The sequence below is a fragment of the Vespa crabro genome, chromosome 2, assembly GCF_910589235.1.
Source record: "Vespa crabro chromosome 2, iyVesCrab1.2, whole genome shotgun sequence".
Taxonomy (NCBI): Eukaryota; Metazoa; Arthropoda; class Insecta; order Hymenoptera; family Vespidae; genus Vespa; species Vespa crabro.
This window is the reverse complement of record NC_060956.1, coordinates 13048179-13075248: the sequence shown is the minus strand read 5'-3', so window position 1 is coordinate 13075248 and position 27070 is coordinate 13048179. Positions and strand designations below refer to the sequence as shown.

General features: G+C 34.0%; 3 protein-coding genes across 6 annotated transcripts; 1 reads left to right on the top strand and 2 right to left on the bottom strand.

The window, feature by feature from the left end:
• Positions 1 to 348: 348 nt before the first annotated feature.
• LOC124421543 (protein rogdi) lies at positions 349 to 2550 on the top strand. Of its 3 annotated transcripts, XM_046956821.1 has the most exons (7): positions 351 to 457; positions 584 to 783; positions 1038 to 1109; positions 1243 to 1377; positions 1485 to 1763; positions 1851 to 2060; positions 2110 to 2550. In XM_046956821.1, exons 2-7 carry the CDS (start codon positions 748 to 750, stop codon positions 2200 to 2202), a joined length of 825 nt encoding a protein of 274 aa, XP_046812777.1. In that variant the 5' UTR covers positions 351 to 457; positions 584 to 747; the 3' UTR covers positions 2203 to 2550. The 3 variants fall into 3 exon arrangements, with proteins under 3 accessions (XP_046812778.1, XP_046812777.1, XP_046812779.1); XM_046956822.1 differs by having other exon boundaries at positions 349 to 783; positions 2134 to 2550; XM_046956823.1 differs by lacking the exons at positions 351 to 457; positions 584 to 783 and adding an exon at positions 802 to 937.
• Positions 2551 to 5116: 2566 nt separating this feature from the next.
• LOC124421542 (ATP-binding cassette sub-family B member 6) lies at positions 5117 to 9460 on the bottom strand. Of its 2 annotated transcripts, none has more exons than XM_046956818.1 (12): positions 9159 to 9460; positions 8422 to 8812; positions 8131 to 8330; positions 7875 to 8034; positions 7523 to 7734; positions 7300 to 7446; positions 7001 to 7224; positions 6616 to 6896; positions 6408 to 6508; positions 5976 to 6319; positions 5753 to 5910; positions 5117 to 5666 (listed from the first exon to the last, which is right to left on the bottom strand). In XM_046956818.1, the coding sequence occupies exons 2-12, from the start codon at positions 8728 to 8730 to the stop codon at positions 5274 to 5276; spliced, it is 2529 nt and encodes an 842-aa protein (XP_046812774.1). In that variant the 5' UTR covers positions 8731 to 8812; positions 9159 to 9460; the 3' UTR covers positions 5117 to 5273. The 2 variants fall into 2 exon arrangements, with proteins under 2 accessions (XP_046812774.1, XP_046812775.1); XM_046956819.1 differs by having other exon boundaries at positions 8422 to 8589.
• A 14705-nt stretch (positions 9461 to 24165) lies between these two features.
• On the bottom strand, positions 24166 to 25124 carry LOC124422186 (histone-lysine N-methyltransferase SETMAR-like). Its single transcript, XM_046958303.1, has 4 exons — positions 25019 to 25124; positions 24761 to 24967; positions 24367 to 24716; positions 24166 to 24318 (listed from the first exon to the last, which is right to left on the bottom strand). The coding sequence occupies exons 1-4, from the start codon at positions 25122 to 25124 to the stop codon at positions 24166 to 24168; spliced, it is 816 nt and encodes a 271-aa protein (XP_046814259.1).
• Positions 25125 to 27070: the final 1946 nt, after the last annotated feature.

Below are 27070 nucleotides of genomic sequence, written 5' to 3'. Positions count from 1 at the left end.
ATGACTTTTAGAACAATTCACAGTGCCTTTAATGATTGTAAAAATAAATCATAATATACCACTGATTGTTGTTTACGATAATGGAAATTATTTTATTTAAAATAAAAATAAGGAAAATTATTATTTCGTAAAAATTTGAGACTCATTATAAGAACTTTTGATCATACTAAACATCTATCAAGATTAGAGAAATTAAAGAAATTAATTCTTTCGAGAAAAATCTAACTTCGTAAAGATGTTCATTGAAAAAATACTGTTATTAAATAAATCGATTTCCGTACTATAGATCTACTTGCATTTTATACAACATTCTGTTTAATAGATAGTCAGACAGACAGACAGACATGTAGACAGACAGATAGACAGACAGACAGACAGGCAGACAGAGAGGAGAGAGAGAGAGAGAGAAGGAGAGAGAGAGCTGGAGCACTTTCCAAATGGATATAAGGCAGAATAAGTGCATAATTCGATATAATATTTTTTTCTAACAATACAAAGATATGTAGAATAAATTATAAGTTTACTACTATATCTCGCTTAACCTTATTTTGGTAATACATTTTACATTTGACATTTTCGGTAGTACATACACAATTGTGCAAGAGGTCGATAAGCATAAGTTGCTATGCTCCGTTATGAAAACGCATAAAAAAATTAAGTTCGCCGAAGATTCATATAACACAGAAATAATTTAGAGAAAGGCGAGACAATTTGAAAACTGAGGGAGACACTATCACCAGTGAAAAAATGGCGGACTGCGAGAAAGAGGAGGCTCATAATCTCGTAAGCTATTAGCCTGCCTAACGTTTATCTAATCACTTAAGTACTTCGCTATCTCTCATTTCAACGATAATCAACCTTATCTATCGTTTACTGATTGCATGTAGTTTACTTAATCGATGAATGACGGTTCGAAGGTTATGTTGTTCAATTCGATGTATTGTCATTTTTGGGGTTTTTTGCTTCTTTTATCTTCTTTTTTTTTCATCTTTATACCTCATTCGATTATAATAATTAATAATCAATTTTCATTTTAGCAAATGGAATTTGAATGGCTCCTACATGAAGAAGTTCATTCTTCATTATTCCAACTTCGCAATATCTTAATGGTTTGTGTATTATAATAGATAATTGTTATAGTTTACTATTATAAATTTGTATAAAAGATCATAGATGTAATAACATATGTATGGAAAATTTTTAAAAGTTGAAAAATATAAAATATATCATATAATTTTATAGGAATGTGCACAGCGATTTCCATTGGCTGTTTTTGGTAATGATCAACTCAGTAAGACAGACAGATTTGTATTTGCAGCTCCACATGATCAAGTAAAGTGTGTCGCAGTACTGACTGGTGATAGTATCACAAATGCAGTAAGCAAAATTTTAGCAAAGTTATATTAATTTTATATTGTCAAGTTTATATTAAGGTTTAATAATCAAATTCCAAAATGTGTTGTTAATTATATATTTTTTCTTAGGAAGTTAATTTCAAAGTACAACGTCAACCAAATGTTAGCATGAGAACAAGTATAGTGAATGAACATCCCTGGAAATTACAACAAATACAAGATGCCGCTAATCATTTACAACAAGCTATTGCACATATTGATAATGTTGATCGGCATTATCTTTTCAAAACATCAGACGAAGTTATGCATGTACTAGGTAATATATTAGGTAGTCTTCAACGGAGTAGAACTAGTTTAATTGTTCCTAGAAAGAAAACCATTGATGATCTCATCAAAAGTCGTAATATGGTAAATAAAAATTTGGACAAATTTTTATATTTGCTTATTCATATGTTTAGTAAATATGATCTAAATTATGATTTATTTCATTTTCAGAAGTCTTTAAGTCCTAATCTTCCGGAGAATTTAGCTATTAGCTTTTACATTCAAAGCTATAAACTGGTTTTAGCAGTCTATCAATTAGAAAATGCACATGGTAGTGTTAAACATGAGACTCAACAAGCAGAATGTAGTGTACCATGGTTAAATGATGCATTGGTACTTTTAACCATAGCATTACAACTTTGTCAACGTCTGAAAGATAAGGTCTGATTGTACAAAATTGTGTCATTCATTGTATAATGAATTCTCATAGTTTCCGTTTTTTTTTATTTTTCAGGTTTGTGTTTTCTCTCTGTATAAAGATTTTACGGTGAGCACACATGTTCCTTCAACTACCAGTTGGTAACCTTAGATATAATTTTATCTTCAAAATACTGTATTATAAAAATGGTGCTATATAAGGATTATTGTTTCTAGTTAGTTGCTAGTTCAATAAGTCAATAGTGCTTGTTAAAGTCATTGTATGGACAGAGGGTGGCATCTCTTTTATTATTTAACTGTTATCGCGCACGAAATTTGTTCTTACAAATTTCAGAAGTAATTATTTATAGTGCGTGCCTAGAATAATATTATAATAATTTAATATTTCACTGTAAAAAACTAGAAGATGGAGGTGTAAAATCAAAAATTGTATTCCCATGTTATTTTGCACATTACATAAAAATTACCAACTACATGCAGCAGAAAGAGGAAACTCAAGTATTTACCAATTATGTGTGTGCCTAAAGTTGTATTGTAATATTTCTTTCCTTTATGTATTTTACATATTTCCAAATTTAACAAATTTTTGATAGAAGATTGCATCTTCTACTCAAACAAGTCCAAGTTGATCGAAGCACTTTCTAATGTTACTTTTAAGGAATTTTTTCGGTCAGAATTGTTTCGTAAGATGGATCCATGTAAAAAGAATTTTGAAAAAAAGGAAAAAAGGGAATTTTTTTATTTAAATTCATTTTGACAAATGTTTCCTAAATAGAAATATTACATAAAACCAATTTTTTGTAGAAAATATCACAAGTATTGATGATATTGTTCCAAATAAAAACAATCAATTTTTATTATTACATACTTTATGTACATATATGTATAAGATATATTGACTTTTCGTTTCTTTATGTATAGTAAAATCTTCATCTGTATGTATTTTATTATTAGAAAGATAAGACCTTTAAGAGACTTCTCTTAGGACTTTGTATGGATGCACAAAATAACTGTTATGTATGAATATTTAATACGACCAACTTTGAAGGAAATATTGTTTTCCGATGTTTTCTAATTACATTGGACGTTGATCGAAAACAAATGAATGTTCGTTTACAGTCTCTATATTACTAAACTATTCTTTTATTCGTTTACATTTTTCGTTTGGTTTTTTCTTCAGTTATTTTTATTGTATAGAGAAAAATATGATTATATTTTTCTTATTTTTTTCTACTTGAATAGTAAAAAATATGATCAGAATATTACCGTATTCTATCAATTTGAAGTGATTTTTCTACAAAAAGTATCTATCTCACAAATAGGCATTCTCGTCTTAAACTTTTAACGATTGTCGTTTGGTGTCGCTTATGATTTCCGGAACAATTCTGATAGATTCTTATTTATGCGTATGCATATATACATACGTACATGTATAATTTGCAATTATTTAGTGACAAATTATAAAATTAATTGGTAGTGTTGCATAAAGTGTAAATAATCGAGTAGGCTATTGATATTTCTATCATATCTAGTATGGACAAGAAAACTTAAACGAATTGGCAATGAAAAAAAAAAACAAATTTATAAAATGTCGAATTCATTAAGAAAGATGTGATGTAAATATTAAATAAAAAAATGATATATCTATTGCATCAATACTTCTAAATTGAAATATTATTATATAAAATAATAATATGCCCAATACTATTACTTCTTCTATTAATTTACAAAACAAAATTATAATTTTGTTTGAATTATAACATGTTATACACATGACTACCGATTTATTTGTAAATGTAAGTTCTTTATTAATATATCATCTTGATCAAGGCGTAACTATTTTACTATTTTTTTTAATAGTTATTTCTTACTGGCATCTGGGTATTTGCTGCAGTTTACGCTGTTTGCAGAGACATTATTTTACCACCTGAAAATCCAGAGGATACAATTAATGAAAATGGATGGTCACAATTTATTCTTAACAAAGTAAAACAAGCTGAACATTGGAATAGATGTGATAAATATAGAAATATTTCAAACAATATTAGAATGTCCGGGCATAAGTAATGACTAATATTATAATTTAATTACTAAGATTATTTGAGTTAGATATAAAACTAATATATTACATAGATTATAAATTTTGGTTTATATACAAATTATAAGTAAAATGATAATTCATATTTACTGAAATTCTTGTTTTCTATTCTTTTTATGATTTAGTTTCATACAAAAATTGCATATATTGGAGATATATATATATGCATATATTATTTATATATATATACACTATATAATACTTTATATTATTTAAAAATACTTGAAAGATTTTAATTTTGAAAGTACTTATTAAATTGATGTTCATATGAAATAAAACAGATAATATTATTGTATACCACTTGTTATTATATTTAAGCTATTAAACGCAGCTTTGAATTTGTAACAAACGAATAATGACCCTTAAAATGATCTGTCAAAATTGAAGAAAGAGAAAATGGTTAGAAAATAAAATAAAATTAACAGAAAAAATATTTCTCGTACACATGAACTATACTAAATAATTAATATTTGGATACATTTTTCAAAATGGTTATTGAAGATACAACAGTAGCCATTAAAGTAATAACATTTTCTCATAGGATTATTATACTAATCTCATATTAATAATAAGCAATTACATATTATTTATAATTATTTTTCTGACTATATTTCTTATTAATAGATAGGATATATATTGGCATGGGCTTTTATTGCCAGTTATTATTTTGTATGGAGAGGAGATGAAACAGCACATCCAAGTTATGTAGATGAATCTGGTTGGGTTCCAGATGGAGCTTACGCTCAAATTATGACAGAAAAATCTCCATCACCCGAAGAATAAAATAGATCAAATCATCAATTTTTAAAATATATATTAATATTTTGAAACATGTGCAACTGCAACAATATCAATTTAATAAAATAATAAACACATTTGTATTCATTACATTACATAACATTCGAATAGTATTGTAGAAATTCAGGATTATATACTAGATAAATAGTAAACAAATAAAAAATTATAAATTTATAGTGTTTAATCATCTCTTTTTTTGTTTACATTTTCATTCTTCATCTTTCATGTAATATAATGCATTTACTTTTAAGATAAGAATTCTCTATTATAAATAATTAACAGAAGTTTATACACAGAAAATTAAATTCTTTTTATATTTGCTAAGAAGCTTTCAGTTCTGCTTCAGATGAAGCAGGTACAGTCTCACCTTGATTCACCTCTGTGTCATTTTGTAATTGTTCTTGCCACATTGCATGATAAATTCCATCATGCGATATTAATTCTTCATGTCTACCTCTTTCAACTATTTCACCATTTTTTAAAACTAAAATTTCATCCGCATGTATTATAGTAGATAATCTATGTGCTATGATGATGGTGGTACGATTTGTACAAACTCTATATAATGCTAGTTGAATATTACGCTCGGTATGAGTATCTAATGAACTTGTCGCTTCATCTAGAAGAATTATTTTAGGCGCCTTTAATATTGTTCGTGCTATAGCAACTCGTTGCTTTTCTCCTCCGCTTAGACGAAGACCGCGTTCACCAACCTAAACGAATTCAATGCATGGTTAATATCAGTAATTTATTAAATAGTATAATTCTTTTTTCATATTAATTAAAGATTATGTGAAACCTGTGTTTCATAGCTATTTGGAAATGTTAAAATTCTTTCATGAATGTCTGCATTCTTTGCTGCTTCTATTATATCTGCTTCTGGAGCATCTATGCGACCATACTGGATATTATATTTAATTGTATTATTAAAAAGAACTGTATCTTGAGGTACAACACCTATATTATAGAAAATATTTTATAAAGATATCTAAATTAACATTTATATAGTAATCTGATATTACCTATAGCACTTCTCAATGAGCTTTGTTTGACAGTTTTTACATTTTGACCATCTATTAATATAGAGCCTTCTTCTATATCATAAAAACGGAAGAGTAATCGCAGTATAGTTGATTTTCCAGCACCAGAGGGACCAACAAAAGCAATTGTTTTCCCTGCAGGTGCAATGAAACTAATATTTCGTAATACTATTCTATCTGGAGTATAGCTGAAAGAGACATTCGAAAATTCTACTTGTCCCCGTTTAACTTCTAATTTTCCAGCACCAGGAGGATCTATTATTTCTTGTTCTTCTTTAAGAAGATCAAACATATTTTCCATATCAACAAAATTTTTTTGAATAGCTCTGTTGATAAGAAAAAATTAAGATAGAAAATATATATTATAATAACTAATTCAGTTCATATTGAGAAAAATAGATAAAAATAATTTACCTATAGTAAGTACCAAACCAATTAAGTGGAACATAAAGTTGTATTATATAACTTGTAAACAAAATGTAATCACCAATTGTTAATCCTGTACCAGTTACAACCTACAAGAGAAATAAACTCAAAAATAATTTTTTATTTATGATTAATAAATTAATCTCTACAGAGAAGCTAGACTATAAATCTATTGAATGAATAGTACCATACTAACCATATGAAGACAAAGTAAAGAACCAGTTAATAAACCACAACAAACAATTATATTTTGTAAAATATTTAAGATATTTAATGTGACCATAGACTTCCATTCTTCAATTTGGAAATCTAAAATAGCTTTCTTATAACAATCTACTTCATAAGATTCTGCACTATAATATTTAACTGTTTCGAAGTTTAGTAAACTATCCACACTGCGTGCTTTTTGTGCATTATCTGCTAAATTCATCCTTCTTTGAAATTTAACACGCCATTCAGTGACCATTATGGTAGCAGCTAATAACATTAAAATGGATAATAAAATTCTTTTTATACGATTACGAAATAATATTTAAACTGTCATGGTTATAAAATATTACAAAAAATTTATAAGATCTTACCTATGTAAAGACTCATTGTTATAAATACGATTAGACCAAACCATTTATTAAAGGTACTTATGAAAAAAACAATAGCCACAATAATATCAACGATTGTTGGTATAATTGAAAATAAAATATAATTTAAAAGATTATTTATAGAATCAGTACCACGATCCATGACTCTTAATACTTCTCCAGTTTTTCTACCAAGATGCCAACGTAAGCTTAATCCATGTAAATGTCTAAAAGCAATAAATTATATTAAAGATCGGTTGTTTTATTTATTTTTTTATGTAAAATAAAAAAGAGATATATACTTAAATAATTCAACCTCGATTTCTTGAGTAGTAAATTGTTGAATACGAATCCATAAAAATGATCTTAAATTATTTAATAATCCCATTCCACCAGTTCCACCACCTTGTAAAAATTTAAATGCAACATATATCAAGATCAGATCCCATCTATAAAAGATATGAATATATTAGATTATAAGGAGATATTATATTGCGTATATTAAAATATAATTATATTTCACACCGAAACTCTGTAGGTGCAACCTTTATGCTGTCCACAATTTTTCCATTATAAATAGGTACATATAAGTTTATTAAACGTCCTAATATAACTAATCCAAAGCAAAATATAACTCTCAATTGAAGTAAAATACTTGTTTTTGGCCATAAAAATGGAGCTAAAGTTTTAATTTTATACCATGCATTTTTCCATGCTGAAGAATTATCCTCAGTTCTCTATGAATGTACATGAAAAAAAATCTAATTATTAAAAAAAAGAAGAAAATATTTGTATTTATTTATGCATTCATTTATTTAATAAAAAAGTAATTCTTTTTTTCTTTGTATATAATATTAATGTAAAAGGAATAACTTACATTGTGATATCTTGGCCATGGAGTTGTACCATTGTCAAGTGTATAATATTCAGGATCTGTATTAGAAGATATTCCTGGTGCTCTTAGACCTATAGCAAAGATCATTAAGTTACTAAAGTATCGTAACACAAATAGGGCCATTTCAATTTGATCTGTCAGTCTGGAAATAGCATGGTATATAAATAAATTTAGAAATTTGATATGAAATATCTAGTAGAATTAGGACTTTTAAACATTTGTTTATTACTATACTTACGAATTTAAATGAAACCACCATTCAAGTTTTCCAATATTAACAAAAACAAGATTTTCAGCAACTAATGCTAAGGTCCAAAATCCCAGTAAAACAAGGCCATGGCCACGAGGTGGTACACTTGGTAATAATTTGTGTCTTTCTATACTTAGTATATGAACAGAATATGGATAAATAATCACTGTCAATACTGTTGTTAGTATCTACAAATTCAATGGTTTAACGTGGTAATATAATATATATATTTCTAATGCCTATATATACGGAGTAGGAATGTGATAGGTTATAACTTACCATGTATCCATAAATTTTCTTATCATTCAAAACAGCTGCTTGTAAAATTATTCTTAATACACTAAGTAATGGAACCAGATAAAGAAAAAATTTTTGTAAATTGTATAGCTTACTTCTTGGTAATACATTTGTATTAATTTCTGTTCCATACTTGCGATACATCCATAACTGGATTGTCCCAAATATCATTAGATATAAAAAAATTATAGTTATGCTTACTGTATCCATAAAACATTTTGACATACCATGGTTAATCCAAATTTCAGTAAAACTGATATTTGGAGGACAATATGCTATCAAGATAGCCATTATATCTTTCTTTAGTTCTTAATAATACGATTACTTAAAATATTATTTTCTTACTTTCGTCTTTTATATAATTTTGTACTATCTAAAAATTATTAGAACTAGATTAAATTCTTATATAATTCAAATGACATTGACATTAATTTGTTCATTGTTATATCACACATTATGAATTAATCATCAATAATAATTAACTTTACTAATCTAATGGCCTATGTAATATATAAAATCGTAATAATCCTCTAAGTATTGATTATTCATAATTTAAAAATTAAATCTAACATTATATTATATTATGATCTATATAGTTAATCTAAAGATCAAAAATGATTTTAGATAAAAAGCGGTAAGATTTTTGATAATAAAACTACGTATAACAGCAAATAAAACATTATTATACAATGTTTAGTAATAAGATCCATAGTCTTTACCTTTGAATAACGATTATTGATACATTCTGCTTTGAATTTCAATGTACAATTATCGAAATATTTTTGCTTTAGCTTTAGAGTACCAAAAAGATGATTAAAGGATTCTTTTCCCTGCGTTTAATGGGATAAGTTGATATCGGACGATTCTTCATTCATCTTTAATTGATTCGAAAAATTTCGTAATTTGTTTCAATTGATTTTGTTTTTTCTTCTTTCTAATAATTTTATTAAAGTAATATATATTAGAATACACAAAAATCACCAGACATGTTTTCGACAGTCATCGTGTGTGACGTCACAAAATGGCGAAAATACACGTCATCAAAGTACTCTTGTTAAAAGTTCGTTCACGATTGGTCATTGCTTCTAGTCTGAGATTGGCGCACTCCTTCAGACGCGCATTGCAATTTTTGTAAGTGTAAAAAATTATTTTAACGTTATTTTAAGATTTACGATGAAAAAATATTATTTCAATAATATCGTTACTTTTTTACTCAGTAACTTTTTGAGTATGATTAAAAACATGGATTTATCATTCTCTCATGGAGAAGATAAATATCATTACCTCTTTTCCCAGCTGTGATACAAGTGATTAACAAATTACTTTTACTGTTTTATTTATTCATGCATGCGCGAAAAGGGCCACTACCACCAATACCTCTTTGCATCGAAAACACGAAATTTTATCAAAGAATAATCAATCACTGCAGTATATTCGCTACCATAGGAGGCTTAAATATAATTGACTTCTATTCGAAGGCAAACATTACTTGATATTACGAGATATTTTTGCTCGGATATGCTTTCGTATATCTGAGTTTATGAATAAAAACGGGATTGAGCATTTTAAGTCCTTTAAGGGACGTTCTTTTGGGCAAATTTAAAACCATTTAATCCAGATTGATATCGTAATATTATTTGTAGTGTCGTTGTAGCTTCGCTTAACCTAAAGTGGATGTTTTGGCTAAAAATTTTGCTGACATCGACATTAACATCTCTATGTTAAATATTAGATATTTATATTCCATTATTGTTTTATTTATCAGCTCAATTTTGATGAGATTTGAATTCAGTAAGACTTTCATCACTCCTTCATTTCGTTCATCATTCGCCGCCTGGGTAATCCCAATTCGCAGCTTAGGGCTGCTGGATACGAAAAAATATCCTTGTTCATATTAGAACATGCTTCAGAATATTTTTCTTTTACACTATATATGACTTGTTTAACTCTTAGTTATTTTCTAAACTCTTGGAAAATAGATTAATTGCCATTTTACAAGTCAACAATATTTGGTTGCTAGTTACAGCTCCATCAGTCTTAGTTCTTGGCATGGTCTTTGAAATATGCATCCATATTAAGTTATTCAATTTTTTGGACGACAATAAAATTGTTATCGATCAACTTTATGCGGGCCCACTCGACCTTACATTAAATCATTCGTATCGCTCGATATGTTTCATATGACGCGATAAATTTGTCACTCATAATTCTATTAAATCTGTCTAAAGCTTTCGGTACAGTTTGACACGACGCTTTATTTTTTAAATTATGACAACTTATTGTAACATAAAGTTTCATTAAATCCTATTATAAAAATAGATTTTTCCATGTTTTTTTCCATAAAATAAATTTTTTATTCTCTCATTTCGTTCTAGCTGGTGTCTGCTAAGGTTTTATCTTAGTCAATTTTGTTCAATATTTACATAAATGTTATCCCCACGTATTCCCAGCCTCATCTAACTTTGTTTGCCAATTACACTACTGTACTTTTAGCATCTTGGAAATCTAAAAACATAATTTCTAAACTTCAAGATTAACTGAATCTTATCATAAAGCTGTTTATCACTCTTGGTTTTACAACAATTTACGCCATCAATGAGAACAGGCGTAATTCTTGATTGATTTTGATAAACAAAGTCTCATTTTAAAAACGAAGGTTTTATTTAGAATATATCTTTTTCGAATTTTTGAAAAACTTTTACTTTCTTTGAAAAAAATCGTGTTAAAAATGATATTTTTTCCAGAATAGTTTTTGCACAAATAAAAAACTTTTTCAAAAGTTCGAAAAAGTAGGGTTTTAGAATAAACCTTTATATTTTAAATGAGAACTTGTATATAAAAATTGGTGAAGAATGACTCCTATTCTCACTGATGGCGTAAATGCTGTTTTCGACACAGTTGCCTGATTAGTTATGTGCGTAAATAGCTGATGTTCAGATTTTCTGAGCTCAAATTTTATATTTTATACATTAAAAAGATAAGAGTTCTATAAGAAATGTATAGCATATCGGCAATCATCTAGATTCGTAATTCAGGGATCGTAAGTTATGTAAAAAAAAATTTCACTATCTTTTCAGAACTACAAAATTACGCTGTTCCCACCATGCGTCCATCGTATCTGTGTATAAGTTTGGGTTGGTTATTCCCCTCTCTTGCGTACATAACAATTGATTTCGTCTGGTAAAGTAGTGTTAATAGACTGTGAACGTACACTTACTAATCTCTCATATGTATATTTTTCTTTGATGGTAGCATGCGTTTTGCAATGATCCGTGCTAGATACAATGTCGGTATGCATTTGTTTTACGATAAATGAATGAAAAATAATAAATATAATTGACACATATAAGAATTAGTATATAAATCTGCGACAAAAATAAGAATTTGTCCAATATTTACTTAAAAATAATTAGTTAATAATTATATATTATATTATTTTAATCCAAATTAAAACATGAGTTCACAACCTATGAAGTGGAACTCCTAGCGCTTTTTTTCTTACGTGGACTAATCTACTCTATACGACTTTGATTATTACTACTACTAACATTACTACTACTCCTGATAATAATAATAATAATATAATGTAATATAATAATAATAATAATATAATATAATATAATATAATAATAATAATAAAAATGTACATAAAATTTAATTATATATATATAGATATTATTTAATATTGATTTTATATTATAATAGTAAAAATAATTAGCTGATCATGAGTAAGAAATAGTGTGGAAACAAATGCAAACGATCATAAGGTAGTAAGATAAGAAATGATAGCGGACGAAAATAAAAGAAACGTTTCATACTTTTCTTCATATTTCGCGTTTTTTTAGACGTATCTATTGATGGGCAGTCATGTGTCGAAATTATCAAGGACACGATTTGTTGAGAGTTCGTACATAAAACCGTCACGTAAATTGATACATTTTTCCTTCTTTTGTTATTATAAATTATCATCATTATATGTGTCATGATGTATACAATATAAGTATATTCTTCTGTTTTTTCATCTTATTACTGTTTTTTTATTACTATATTATTACATTACATATTATTATAGTAATAGTAATAATACAAAGTGAACTCCTACACAGGAAACCATAACAAAATAGCACTGAGAAAAAAATCTCGTAAATGATGTGGATTCATGTTTTGATCTTTATTAAAAATAATATATAATATATATGTTCACTAATTATTAATTTTGAAAAAATAATCAACAAATGTATATACTTTATATGCATGTTATCGAATAAAATTATACTGCTGCTGTGTCCTATCTAACACAGATTATCGTGAAATTCATGTCAGCCATCAGTGGAGGAAATAAATATAAGATATTAAATAGTAACATCTTACTAAATTATCAAAAATAAGGAAAAAAGATCAAATTAGTTTATTATTTTTGTTTACATCGATACAATAAAAAAAAACCGAAATCGTTTAGCCTCGAGAATTTACAATTTCCTGTATTACGAATCTAGATGCTTTCCAATGTGCTACACATTGCTTATAAAATCTCTATATTTTAATCTATAAAATCTAAAAAGAACTATACATTTTCCCAAAATTTAAAAATATTTTAAAAACTCAGATCCATTAACATAAACGATTAGATACAACAATCATTTTCTTAATAAATATTTCCTTATTTTTGTCATAGAATTATCTGTCTAAAACTCACTAAAATGACCGAGTAAGTTACCTTAGTTTCTTTGTGCGAGCATCATGAAACGTATTTCTTTGCGTTTGGAAATGTTCAGAAAATCTGGGAATTAGCACACAAACAAAGAGACAATCGTTATCTCACAGAAACAAAACATATACCATCTAAGCATGTATATGAAAATCAGTAACTCGGATAGGAAGTTTTCTTCTATCGCAAATTTCGAAAGACACCAACTATAAAACTTTTTCTTCACGAAAAATATCGGAATATAATAACCATTTATACCATCAATGAGAACAGATGTAATTCTTAACTAATTTTGATGAACAAGATCTCATTTTAAAAACGAAGGTTTAATATACCGTATATTATTATTGAAAAAGTTTTATTTTATTTGAAAAAAATCATGTTAAAAAATGATATTTTTCGAGAATTGTTTATGCTCAAATAAAAAGTTTTTTCAAAAATTCGATAAAGATATGCAGTAGATTAATTTTCGTCCTTAACATAAAACCTTGTTCATTAAAATCGATCAAGAATTATGCCTGTTCTCATTGATAGCATAAACCATTAAAAAATCAGGGATAATGAACTATCTTAAATTGCGTCGATAGAATCCTGTTCCAAAATCTGACGAGATTTAAACTTTTCACGTTTTCGGCGTATGCAACAGTTGTAGTAAAGTGAAACAAAAGGATCTTGAAAATCTCAAATCTATAGGATTTAGAGACTTGATTATTACGTATTTAGTCCGTCGAAACTTTTGATAATATTACTAGAAAAGAAGTTGGTAATATTACTAGAACTTTTGACAGAATTATAGGAATCTCTAATTTTCAGGATTTTGAACTATGGCCGACTACACGGTATTCGTCATAAAGTTATACGAGAGAATTTTTAAAATTTTCAATTCCGTCTCAATCAAGATGTAATTCTTATATATTGCGGTCCGCTGAAAAAATTAGTAATATTTTTAGAACTGTAGTACAATTTCTGTAGTACAATTTCGAAGTTTTGCGATCTTTAGCAAATCGCAACGCGCGGATCTGCGATACTTTGCCAATTTTCCGTCGCCAATCCAACGAATATCTTTTCAAGAATGTTATATTGGTTACCCACCTTAAACTGTTTTCATTTGGTTGTTATGTTACAAGATTCTAACTTTTCATGTTTTCGACAAACGGTTATGTACGTGATATTCATTTTAAAGCGAAACAAAAGAATATTTAAAATCTCTAATCCGTTGCAACCAAGACGTGGTTCTTGTGTATTTCGATTCACCAAATCGATTGGTAATATTTTCAGAACAACAGCAACCTTTGGCGACTATTGAGATATTTAACGAGTCCTTTCAGAATCGCGCAGGTTTGGCTTGTGGCTGGGTTGCATCTGGATTTGGTCTGGATACCTTACAGATTGGTTTTGGGGAAGCTCAGGCCTTATGCCCCACTAGTGACTGAAATCCTGGAGGATGAGGTACTGGAGAACATTCTCTATGAATTATTCCCAGTAGGACCGGGAACTGATGAGCTGCAGGAACCTGCACTCTCAGAAGTGATTATTTCTGCAGAGGAGGTCCTGGCTGCCGCCAAGAAAGGAAATGGAAGGAATGCTCCAGGACTGGATGGGATATCGGGCGTGGTTGTGCGTGCTGCGTCGACACACTGTGGGAAAGGATTGGCGCAGTGATTCTCCGCATGTTTAAGTGCAGGAAGGTTCCCGGTAGCGTGGAAGATAGCGAGGGTCATCCTGATCAAGAAAAAAAGGGACGCGCCTTCGGACTCACCGGGATCATATAGACCGATATGCGTGATTGGCGAACTGGGGAAAGTATTCGAGCGCATATTTGTTGGCCGGATCAACGGCTTCCTAGAGGAGACCCTGGCGCCATCGCAGTATGGATTTAGGACGGGCAGATCCACTGTGGATGCCGTCCTGGATGTTAAAAAATTCGTGTAGGCATCGACGCGGGACAGGAAAGTGGTTATCCTGGTGAGTTTGGATATTTCTAACGCTTTCAACTCCTTGCCGTGGGCCGTTATCGTCAGGGCGATGGAGCGAAAAAAAACTTTCCACGCTACCTGATGAACATCATCAAGAGCTATTTAGACAATCGCGTCATAACATTTATAGACAGTCATGGACGCGCCGTGGAAAGACAGGTGTATTGTGGGATCCCACAGGGATCTGTTTTAGGCCTTACGTTGTGGAACATTGCCTATGACAGTGTCCTCCGAACTCCGATGCCAGGTGGCTCCCGTGTTGTCTGGTATGCGGATGACACGGCCTTCCTATCATCGGGATGGCACCTGTCTCAGGCTATCATGAACGCCGAGCGGGACTTGGAAAGTTTTGGTGAATGAGATTGAGGGATTGGGTCTTAAAGTGGCACCGCAAAAGACGGAGGCCTCTGCCTTCTGCAAACGCAAGAATGCTCCGCCCCCTAAGATCTGCCTTAAAGGGGTTCGCGTAGAAATTAGAACCAGCGTTAAGTACCTGGGCATAATATTAGATTCTAGAATGTCGTTCAGGCTCCATTTCGAGGTCTTAATCCCTAAAGCGGAGGGTATCCTTCGGTCCCCTTAGGAGGCTCCTTCCGAACCTTCACGGACCGGGGAGAAGAAGCGACGCCTCTATGACGGCGTAATCCACTCGATGCTTCTTTATGGGGCGCCTGTGTGGTGGCGCGCCGTCGTGGAGGATATGAGGATCGGGCGGGTTATTCGGAGCCTCCAGAGGAAAGTGGCGATCCGGGTGTGTTGTGCTTATAAAACGGTCTTCTTTCACGCGGCTATGATGATTGCGGGGATTATTCCTCTCGTTCATCTGGCACTCCAGCTGGCGGAGACGTATGCGGCTGTTAGGGATGCGGAGGAACCTGTTCCCCCGTGTACTAAGGCTGTATTGGGTGCTCTTGTCAGAAGGAGGGCAATAGAAGCGTGGAAAACTGAGGAACTTGGGCTCGTAGAATCTTTAACAGCAACGGGGGTGTGTGCGAGGGTGGCTATTGGCGAATGGTTAGCTGAGGGGATTGGGAGGCCGTTCTCTATCGGAACAACCTTTCACACCACACAGCTGATGACCGGCCATGGCTGTTTCTCAGCGTACCTATACAAGATAAGAAAGATTCCCTCCCCACGTTGTTTCCACTGCGAGAGGAGTGAGGATACGGCGGAACACACCCTGGTAGACTGCCCGGCGTGGACGGATGCGAGGAATGAGCTGATCGGTGCGATGGGGAGAGGGCAGCTAATTCTTCCCATGATAGTCAGGGTCTCCCTGACTGTCCCGGGGGGATACCTTTTTAACGGATGTCTTCAATGGGGTATTTTCCCATCTATCTGGAAAGAGGGCTCCTTAAGAGCACTTCTTAAAGGCGTGGGTAAGAACGCGGAAGACCCCAAGTCTTACCGGCCCATTTGCCTTCTCTCTGTAGTAGGAAAGGTTCTAGAAAGGCTGCTGAAGTTGCGCCTTAATGAAACATCCCTCGCGTCGGATAAACTATCGGACAAACAATACGGCTTTGTCCCGGGACACTCCACTCAGGACGCGATAGTAGAGATGCGCCGAATCGTTTCTGCCTCCTCACGGAGATACGTCGTTGCATTGTTATTCGACATCTCTGGAGCCTTCGACAACGTCTGGTGGCCCTTAGTCCTTAAGGCACTCTGGGATCGGGATTGCCCGAGAAACGTTTTCAATGTTATGATTAGCTACTTCGCGGACCGTAAGGTGAAAATCGCTTTAGGAGAGCATGAAATTTCAAAGCAGGCTTCGAGAGGATGCCCACAAGGATCGGTCCTTGGCCCCTCCTGCTGGAACCTCATGTTTGACCAGCTCCTCCGGATACTCGAGGAATCATCGGAAGTCAATGCGATCGCGTACGCGAACGACCTACTCGTTATCATTAACGGTGATTCCAGGAAGGACTTACAGGAGAAAGGAAACCGCGTGGTAAATAGCATCACCGGATAGTACTCGAAGGCGAAACTTTCAATCTCCGAACGTAAGACGGAGGCTATCGTCCTGAAAAGCGACTGGGTTAAGAGGAAACCCATAGGTAGAAGGGGAGGACAGTGCCCGGATAGGAAGCAGAAAATATCGAAAAAGACAGACTTAGCCAGTAGGCCACCCACCATTAGAATAGGGAATAATAGCGTTAAATTTAGGAATTCCGTTAGATACCTCGGTGTACACTTTGATAAAGGTCTGGGGGTCTCGACGCACTGACGACACTTGATTGACAAAGTCGAGCCATTGTTCGCGAAATTAGGGAGATTAGCAGCCAGGGAATGGGGACTCCGCCATTGCGCTCTACGGGCGATATATCGAGGCGTATTCACCCCCACGGTTACGTACGCGGCAGCGGTATGGTCGGATCTCTGCACCGAAGGAGATCTTAAAAAGTTAAGCGCGATTCAACGATCGACCCTCATCTCGATAACATCTGGGTACCGCACAACCGCGACGGAATCCCTTTGCGTCGTAGCGGCGGAGCCTCCGATTGATCTTCAGTTACTGAAGCGCAGAAAATTATACGAAATTAGGAAAAACAGGAGTACCGAAACGGCGATGCGAGAACTGGAAGGCACGAAGAATAAACGCGCGATAGCAAGACAGGTTGACGAGGAAATTTACAGGGATTGGCAATCCAGATGGGAGAACTCCTCAAAAGGAAGGACTACGTACGCGTACTTCCCGGACATCAAGGAAAGGATGGGTGCCCGTTTCGTCTCTCCTAATCACTTCACCTCTCAGTTTCTTACAGGACACGGAGCTTTCAAGGCCAAACTGAAGTCGCTGAACATCACCATGGAAGAAACATGCGAGTGTGGCGAAGAGGACACGGTTTCGCACCACATTGTCGACTGTCCGGTGTTCGAACCCCAGAGAGTGGCTCTGAAGGAAATTCTCTGTGAAAGAAGTTGGCCGGAAGCGGCAAGACATCTTGTCTCCACGGCCGAGGCCTTCTCCCTCTTCGCGGAGTTTTGTAAGGAAACCTTCCTTATCAGGGGCTGTTAGTTCGTAAGTCCTGTTCAGCTGGGATTGTCGGAGTCCTGGTGATAGGGGTGGGAGCCTGTAATCTTCTCAGGTAAACTCATTCTCGAACAGGACAGGGTCGGAGATGCTCGAACGCGTCTCCCCATTTTTTTTTCTTTTTTTTTCCTCAATCAACCAACTCTCTCTCCTAAACCTACTATTCTTCCAATCCCATCTCATCCTACGGAACGAGTGCCAAGGGTCGTGGTACTGTGACTGGGTCTCCCCGTGGTTCCCCGTGGGTACGGTCGGCATCATCGTGGTGACTCGTTGCTGCGAGGATGTTGGCCGTGGCTAAACCACTCACCTTGCTCGCCGGCAGGAGTTTTGGGTTTTTCCGAATCCGGTTTCTTCGTAGTGGTGGCTGCTGTCTGTAGGTAGTTCCGTAGCGTATGCCCTAATGGGCGAGGTAGCATAGGTGTTGGCACCCTCCGGGTGTCCAGCTTTACAATATACTGTTCCGGGGGGATGGACGACCTTCCAGACCTTCGCAGGGCGGATCATACGAGAAAAGGAGGATGTTGAGAGGCGCAGGGAACGGACGCAAGAAGAAGTGTTGAGAAACTGTAAACTCAATTTGAACAAAAATAAGTTCCCGCCCCTTTTATAGTCAAGGCCAGCTTCGCCCATCTTGATCGATGTATCGATCCAATGTATCGATTCCTGTCGAAAACAAAACACACACTTCTTCTTGTCTCACATGAGAAAACACAGAACGATACAGATTTGTTTAATTAATATTCCATGTGCATAATCCTGTTCCATCAAGAATGACGTAGGAGTGAGCGTGCGAGTGTGTATGCGGACAGAATTGTGAATGATAGGCCGCATAGGAGAGTAGTTCCAGTGCGGCCCCCTCGAGCAAGGCTCTGAACGCCTTAGGGGGCGCTTCCCATTAGGTGTGAGTGTATACAGTATGTGTATACGGATGTGAATGGGCTTGGTCAGCGCACCATGGGATAATGATCAGGCCAATATGTATGTATATGTATGTATATATGTATATATGTAGGGAGTAATTGCGTCTCCGGAGGCTCGTGGGCCCCTGTCGAGTATGCCATAATTGTAAATAGTTGTGGTATGAGTGTGGATGAATGAATGAGAGCAAGGCGAATGCCGGGCTGGCTCACCGAGGATGGTACTGGGCGAATATATACTACGTTTATGCGCGATACCGCCCACCCCCTCTCTCCTCAGTGAGTTAGTATTAAGCATCGGAAGTTTTTTTAGTCGGTAGGCGATGCGAACTTGAGAGTATGTTCAGGCGGGTTGAATCCGACACTCCCCTGAGTACCGGGCTCATACAGATCTGACATTAATCGCGGGATTTTTTATATTTGCATGCCCTGCTTTTGAAGATGGCATCGGCACCTCCTATCACATCTTTTTAAAGTAACTCTCGTAGCAGAAAGGTTGACTTTGTTCGGATTCACTTCGGATCGTAAAAGGCAGCTGGAAATCACCCGGTGAAAAGCCTTAAGTAACGAGATTGCACCCATCTGGTGACGGGCTGAGTCCCTACACTGCCTTTCATCGTAAGTGCATTTTTTCTCATCACATTGACCGTCCTTAACCCTGAGAGATCTGAACTGGAGGTTATTTTACTTCCAGAATATTTCTTTTCACGGGTAACCATCATGGAATTTGAATGGAGTTTTCTTTATCGAAAGTAAGAAAAAAGACATCTGAAGAAAATTTATTTGAAAAGAAGATGGTATCCAGTCCCACCTAAAAGTAGGGAACAGCCACACACACACACATGCGCGCGCGTATGAATATTTTACTTATTATATTTGTTGTATTTATATTTGTAATTTCCTATTTGTAAGTCTCAATTTATTTTGAGAGTTTCTATATAATTAAAATTATTAAATTTTTGTTTCGCACGCAATAATCCTAAATTTTTATATACATTCTAAGTGAATTTCTGTCTTAACAGTTCGGCCATTTTCAAGCTGCTTATCCTATCCAAGCCCCTTTCTATTGGATGTGCGTGTACGGTGATTAGTGAACAAATCGCCTGACCGGAAGTCATGTGCATTTACATTCAAAACCTCTAAAACTAGTAATCTTATTTTTCCCCATGACTCTTATAGTTTTGGATTCTACAGTAACTGTGATTAATATGTCAAGTTATTCGCCGTATACTAAATAATAGACGGAGATAAATGTGAATTGACCCGTTAATGCAAAGTGCATCCAGCTAATGGGTCATAGTTTTTTATTCGTAAGTTGTACCTTAAACCTTCTATATAATTAGAATAATTAAATTAAATTAGATTAATTAATTAAGCATATTTCGCATAAAACATTCCCGAATTTTTATATACAATCGAAATGAAGGTCTTCGTGTTAGCAGTACAACCAATCGATGACTGCGTACACGATATTCGTCGTAAAGTGAAACGAAAGAATCTTGTCTCTTTGGAGTTAGGTGGTTTAAAAACTGTCCTATTTCTTTTTTAGCTTTTTATGCATATATGGGATATATTTTAACCTATCTCGAAAAGTTGAAGTTATTCATAGTCATATAGTGTAATATTTTATATACTTTTTTTTCGAAAATTCTGTGCAACTTAGGTTTTTATTTTCTTTAAAATCGTGTACCTTAAAGAGTTAAACCTCTGATTAGTGTCAAATAAAATGTGTGTCAAATAAAATGATCCTCCGAGTTGATGAATAATATTTTCAGAACTATTGCACAACTTCTGGTTGAGTTATTGAAATCTTTATCGATTTGTTCCAAAATCACGCCTGTTTCGGCTGCAATTGAGTTGCATATGTAATTCGTTCAGAATTTGATTCTTATATATTGCGACCCTTTGAGATAACATGCAATACTTTCAGAACTATAGAATAACTTCTTAAGGAGTTATTGCTATTATTACCGATTCAATCCAAAATAGCGCAGGTATGCGAAACGCTGCCAATTTCCCGTTGTAATTTAACGAGATCCTCTAAGGAAGTTATATGTTTATTTCTTGCGTTAAATCGATATCATCCAATTTCATGGTAATTGGACGACATTTCAACTTATCATGTTTTCGACCGTTGGTCGCATACTGTTACATCCCGGTCGATGCGTTCTTCAAAAAAATATATATTTATCTACTACGTGTAATTATAGCTCGATATTGATATGGGCAGAATATCGATTGAATAATGCAAAGCGGACTTGACTCTCTACCTTTGATTTATCGTAACATTTTTTTCTTCCTTTTGTACTCAGGGATTTGTGCGTCCCAAAACAGATGAAATAACTCTTTCCTGATCTTTAGATACCTTGGAGTACGAAAGTCGGCTGGCGGAAAGTAGAGGGCGGTATTCACAATTTAAATGGAGGAATAGATGTTTGTTGGTACAGTTCCTCAACTTGTTCTGCTAGTTCTTCTTTTATCACAGGTTTCCTTTCTAAGACGTCTCGAAAAATTCTATTTGGGTAGTACATAGTTGCGATAATTCGACGTAATTGATACTTTCTAACTGTACAACAGTATGGAATGAACAAGGTACATGTACTATATCGTAATTTAGAAAATAAAAGATGTATGAATTGAAAGAGTATCGTTGAGAAATGTCATTCGTGCGAGTGGTCCTTACCAAAGTGAATTTTTTTCAGCGTTTCTAATAAACCACATTTGATGAGAGTATACTTCAACCATGCAGGCGGTCCTCACCGGACGAAGCAATGATAATCACAACGGTTAATCATTGTGAACGACTAATATCGTACATTTCGTGTGGTCCATCCTCACCGAAATATATCTAATAGCTTGATTCACAGATCTGCTTAAGTTGACTTTAGGATTATAACAGAATTACAATACAAGTTCGTTAGAAAGGTTGCAGTATGAGTTATAGTGCTATGTTTTGAATTGCACAGGAGTTAGGTATAAAATCGCGAATAGTCAATTTAAGAGAATGCAGTAGTTTTTGTTTTAAAACTATCACGATTGAATTAGAAATTATGCGTGTGACTGCTACTCCAACTGCAAATGCTAGAACTCGAATTGACTGATTGACGATGATTGATTGACTGACTATCTTATTGTGCAACTGTATTGCAACTGTAATTGTCTCCATTCGTGACTGTAATTTAGTTGATTTTCCACTGTAACTGACTCGAAGAGAATCGTGCTGCTGCTTATATAGTGGTTGTCTCCACGTCGATGTGGAGATTGACTCTGCTGTGTCGTGTGATATCACGTAGTGACTTTCGTAACTTGTATGTAGATCTCTCACTGGAGCGGTCCATATGCAACATGGAATGTTACATGCGTAGGCGTGGTACACGTGTTTGTGCGTAAGTGACTCGCAGTATAGCGTGGAGTGTCGTATATGTATGCGTGTGATATGAGGTTTGGCGTCGGCGATGTTACTTTCTAATAATAATATTAGAAAATTTAGATTCTAAGCATAGTGCCTTAAAGTAGAATTACAATAATACCTTTCTACATTGTTAACATGTAGTAAAGGACGACTTCTTGTATATAGTGGCCATGAGGTAAATGACTAATATAATAATAAGATGATTACCTTAGTAATCAAACGGCTTGCTGTGTAATGAGTATAAGGTAAATGTGTAAAATAAATGCCTATATAATATTTACGAGGTAATTACATCATAAAATAAGAGAGCGGCAGAGGATATAACAAATGCTTTTTCTTGAACGATTTTTCTTTTGTTTTTAGCCTTTGATTGATTTCCTCTAATAGAGTGTCGGTAGGTCACCTGCCATTACTAGAGTTTCCATTTTTTTATCATTTATAGATTGGATTATTTTATCTGAAGATATTTCTTGTATCCTACTGTTATCATAAAATTTATGTTCATCCAACATGGTACGGAACGCTACATATATACATATTATCTCACAAGGAGCGTCTTACGCGATTTGTACCAATTTTGGTCCTTACTTGTTATGCGCAGTTATGGCACGAGATTGGTATAAACAGAATATTGATCGGATAGTACAAATTGAGGTGTTATGAATATATAAATAATATTATAAAATATGTATCTCGTGTTCATCCTATAGAGAGTCATTTCTTACAAACTAATACTATTATACGTTAACTTCGTGCCCACTATATAGGGAGTTGTCTTTTATTATATATATACGTAAAAAAGTATTATTGTAATTAAAAAGAACATATATATATATATTTTACTTAACAATATTATATGTAAAATACAAATATAATATGAGGAAATAGCGTCGACCAAACGATTATATATATATTTTACTTAACAATATTATATGTAAAATACAAATATAATATGAGGAAATAGCGTCGACCAAACGATTATCTGCCCATAATGCCGACAACACATACCACAGATGTACGTTGTACGTAAAAATTTACGATATTCTACGACATGTAGTATGTACTCATGGGACACACGTGATTTGCAGACTTACGAAGCTCTGCGGCAAATTACGTAGACCTCGTGTACATTTGGAATCCAGATACCGCTCCAGCGAGAGACCCGTCCTTTATAACCTATTATGAATCACTTATGCCACTACGTGAGATCATCAAAGCGCAGAGTTCAAACGTCACCTAGTAGATGGCGATTCAACGCTACGACCAATCTCTTCACATAGGGATTAAACTGAGAACGAGTCCTTTATAAGTACCAGCACAACTGGTACAGTGTAGTATCAGTCAAATCAGTGGCCATTATAGATAGTTACAGCCCTACTAACAGTCAGTTATAGTGGCAATTATACAGTTATAGACAGTTTATCAACTACAGTTAATTTAGTCGTCAAATCGAACTAATACACGCATAATTTCTAACTCAGTCGCGATAGCCTCAAATCAAGAAGCACTGAGTTCTCTAAAATATACTATTATTAATATTAAATCTAACTTCGTATTTTAAGATACATTCCTATAGCTCACTTGTATAGAAATTACTATAGAATCGACCTACCGGAAAGTTCTGTCCGTTTTTAGAATAAAACAAAATAATAAATTTTTCATACCTTGAATAAACTTTATTGAATAATATAATTGCCATAATTATTTATGACTTCTTGCCGGCGTAATGGCAATTTGTATGTCCCATTTTTAAAAAATGCCTTATCCCCAGAAGCAAAAAATTGAACCAATGTTTGTCTGATATCTGCTTCGTTTTTGAATTTTTTGCCCTGTAAAAAATTTTGTAAGGATAAAAATAAATGATAAACGGAGGGTGCTAGGTCCGGGGAGTATGGTGGATGCAACAGAATTTCCCAGCTTAACTCTGCGAGTTTCTGACGAGTCCTCAAAGCAGTATGTGGCCTGGCATTATCATGAAGCAGTATGATGTCCTTCCTATTGAATATCGCCGGCCTCTTTTCTTGGAGTGCTGTTTTTAAATTATCCAATTGCTGACAGTACCTCTCCAAATTTAGCTTTTCGTTCGGCTTAACTTTAAAGGTGGAGGAGACAGGTTTTCCGGGCTCACAATATGCCCTTTTCCTTATGATGTTTTCGTAGGTAATCCACTTTTCATCCCCAGTTATCACATCCGGTCCAAGAAGGGTTCCATTTTGTTTCGTGCAAACTGAAATGTGCATTTGATGCCTCGATCATTTAAATTCTTCTCACTTAACTCATGTGGCACCCATTTCGAATATTTCCACACCAATACTAATTTTCGAATATGGTCCGAAATGGTTTGTTCAGCTGAATCAAGCCTTTCCACAATCTCCAATGTTGTCAAAAAAGGATTTTGCTCTAATATGATCTTGACAGTATCGTCGTCGATCCAAGATGGTCGCCCAGAGCGTGGCTTATCAGAAAGGTTGAAATCACCTATTTCAAATTTTTAGAATCATCTTCTGCATGTTCTATCAGAAACTGTACTTTCATCAAACACTTTCAATAAATTTCTATACGCTTCTGTAGCATTTATTCCTTGTTGGAATTCGTACAAAATACAGTGGGCTAAATGAATTTTATCAGTAGTCATGGATACACGATCGCGTCTTACTTAATACTAACATGAATCATCTTCGTTTTAGTTCATTTGCTAGGTCAGTATGTATACATTCAGTGATAAAAAGAAAGAGCTAAATATGCATCAAATGAATATGCGCATACTTGTTGAAACTTGTTGTAACCAGAACGGACAGAACTGTCTGGTACCCCTAATATATTATTATTATTTATTCTAGTATCTTTTTCATGAAAACTTTGTTGTACAATAATCCTAATACTATTTACTTATAAGCAAATCTATGAATTCAGCTTATTTTATACGCATCAATGAAGACTGCCCGTACTTAGGTATGTTTATGTGTGTAATTACTTTATTCAGTGAGGACTGCCCGCACGTTCAAATTTCACCCACATCAACGGTCATTTCAGAGATGTTGCAAAGAAATTCACTTCAGTGAGGAATGACTGTACAAGTGACACTTTCAATATTTTATTTTAATTCAATGCTTTTCACTTAATGTTACGATAAGGTTTTTTTCTATTCCTATGCCAAAGTTACGAAGCGCGGGCAGAAAAAATGAACTCCGCCGTATTATCACAGCGTTATACAATCCACAGAAAATTTTTCGCGTCGTCTTAAGAGTGGAGCCTGCGATAGAAAATAAATTAGCAGAATACGTCGAGAGGCCGTATCATCTTACTCCTATTACTCTTTTTAAGAAGTGGATACTACCCTTCACTCTTCCACCAGCAGACTCTTGAACTCCACGATATTTACAGATCAAAGAGAAATTATTTTCTTATCGCTTTACAACCGTTCTTTCATTTAAAAGGTTGATACTGTCCTTCATTTTTCCGCCGACCGATTCTTGTACTTCGCGTTGTTTAGAGATTAGGGAGGAATCTGGAATCTGGATCCAGATTCGAGTGAGTCTGCGAAACGACACCAATTTCCCGTTGCAATTGAAAATTGAAAAAATATGCTTACAACAACGTTATATTCTAGTTACACTTGTTCAACTGTTTTGATAGAAAATGGTTTCAATAGAATTAGACGTGATTTCAACTTTTAATGTGGTCGATCGCTGGTAGTATATACGAAAGTCGTAAAGCGAAACAAAAGAATCTGCAAAACCCCGAATCTGTTTTAGCCAAGACTGTATACTTATGTAATTTGACTTGCCTAATTGATTAGTAACATTTTTGGAATAGTAGCACAATCTCTGATGGGGTTATTCTGATCTTTAGCGACAATATTCAGAATTTCATGGGTCTGCGAAAAGTCGCTAGTTTCTTGTTGTAATTCATAGAATATCATTGGAAGTAAGTAATATTCCTTCGTCAAACCGCATTGATAGAAACCGGTTTTAATTGAATCGGAAGAGATTTCAACTTTAAAATATTGTGTCACCGGTAGCGTACGCGAGGCTGGTAAATAGAAATGAAAGAATTTTCAGAACCTCAAATATATTTCAGCCAAGATTGTTTTCATATGTTATACGATCTACCGAATGGAATGGTAACATTTCCAGTAGATTAGCATTATCTCTGACGACATTATACTGATTATGAGCAACTGGATGCAGTAACTTGTGGATTTGCAAACGTCGCAAATTCTCCGTTATAATTCAAAGCATATCTTCGCAAGAATGTTCTAGTCCTGTTAATTTCGTTAAACGGCGTCAATGGGAAGCCAGTTTCCAAGGAATCTGAATTTTTAACATTTCATTTATTAATCGACGGTCGCGTACACGAAAATCGATGTAAAGCGAAACAAAAGAACATTCAAAACCTTGAATCCGTTTTATTCAAAAAATTGTTTTTTATGTATTTCGGTCCTACGAATCGATTGATAATTACTAGAATTGTACCATGACTTCTGTAGGAGTTATTTTAATCATTATCTGTTGAATCCAGAATAGCTCTTGTCTGCGAATTGACGCCAATTCTCTGGCGAAATACAAATAATATCTTCGC

Bases quoted from the DNA above. Each gene is read 5' to 3' on its own strand.
- LOC124422186 (XM_046958303.1), bottom strand. From the start codon at position 25,124: ATGACTACTGATAAAATTCATTTAGCCCACTGTATTTTGTACGAATTC. The intron at 24,717-24,760 runs GTGAGAAGAATT...TGCACATTTCAG, and splicing joins ATGGGTGCCACATGAGTTAA to TTTGCACGAAACAAAATGGA. The intron at 24,319-24,366 runs GCACCCTCCGTT...AATTTTTTACAG, and splicing joins CACCATACTCCCCGGACCTA to GGCAAAAAATTCAAAAACGA.
- LOC124421543 (XM_046956821.1), top strand. From the start codon at position 748: ATGGCGGACTGCGAGAAAGAGGAGGCTCATAATCTC. The intron at 1,378-1,484 runs GTAAGCAAAATT...ATTTTTTCTTAG, and splicing joins GTGATAGTATCACAAATGCA to GAAGTTAATTTCAAAGTACA. The intron at 2,061-2,109 runs GTCTGATTGTAC...GAATTCTCATAG, and splicing joins GTCAACGTCTGAAAGATAAG to TTTCCGTTTTTTTTTATTTT.
- LOC124421542 (XM_046956818.1), bottom strand. From the start codon at position 8,730: ATGGCTATCTTGATAGCATATTGTCCTCCAAATATCAGTTTTACTGAA. The intron at 8,331-8,421 runs GTAAGTTATAAC...TTGAATTTGTAG, and splicing joins AGAAAATTTATGGATACATG to ATACTAACAACAGTATTGAC. The intron at 6,320-6,407 runs GTAAATTATTTT...TCTTATCAACAG, and splicing joins TGGTTTGGTACTTACTATAG to AGCTATTCAAAAAAATTTTG.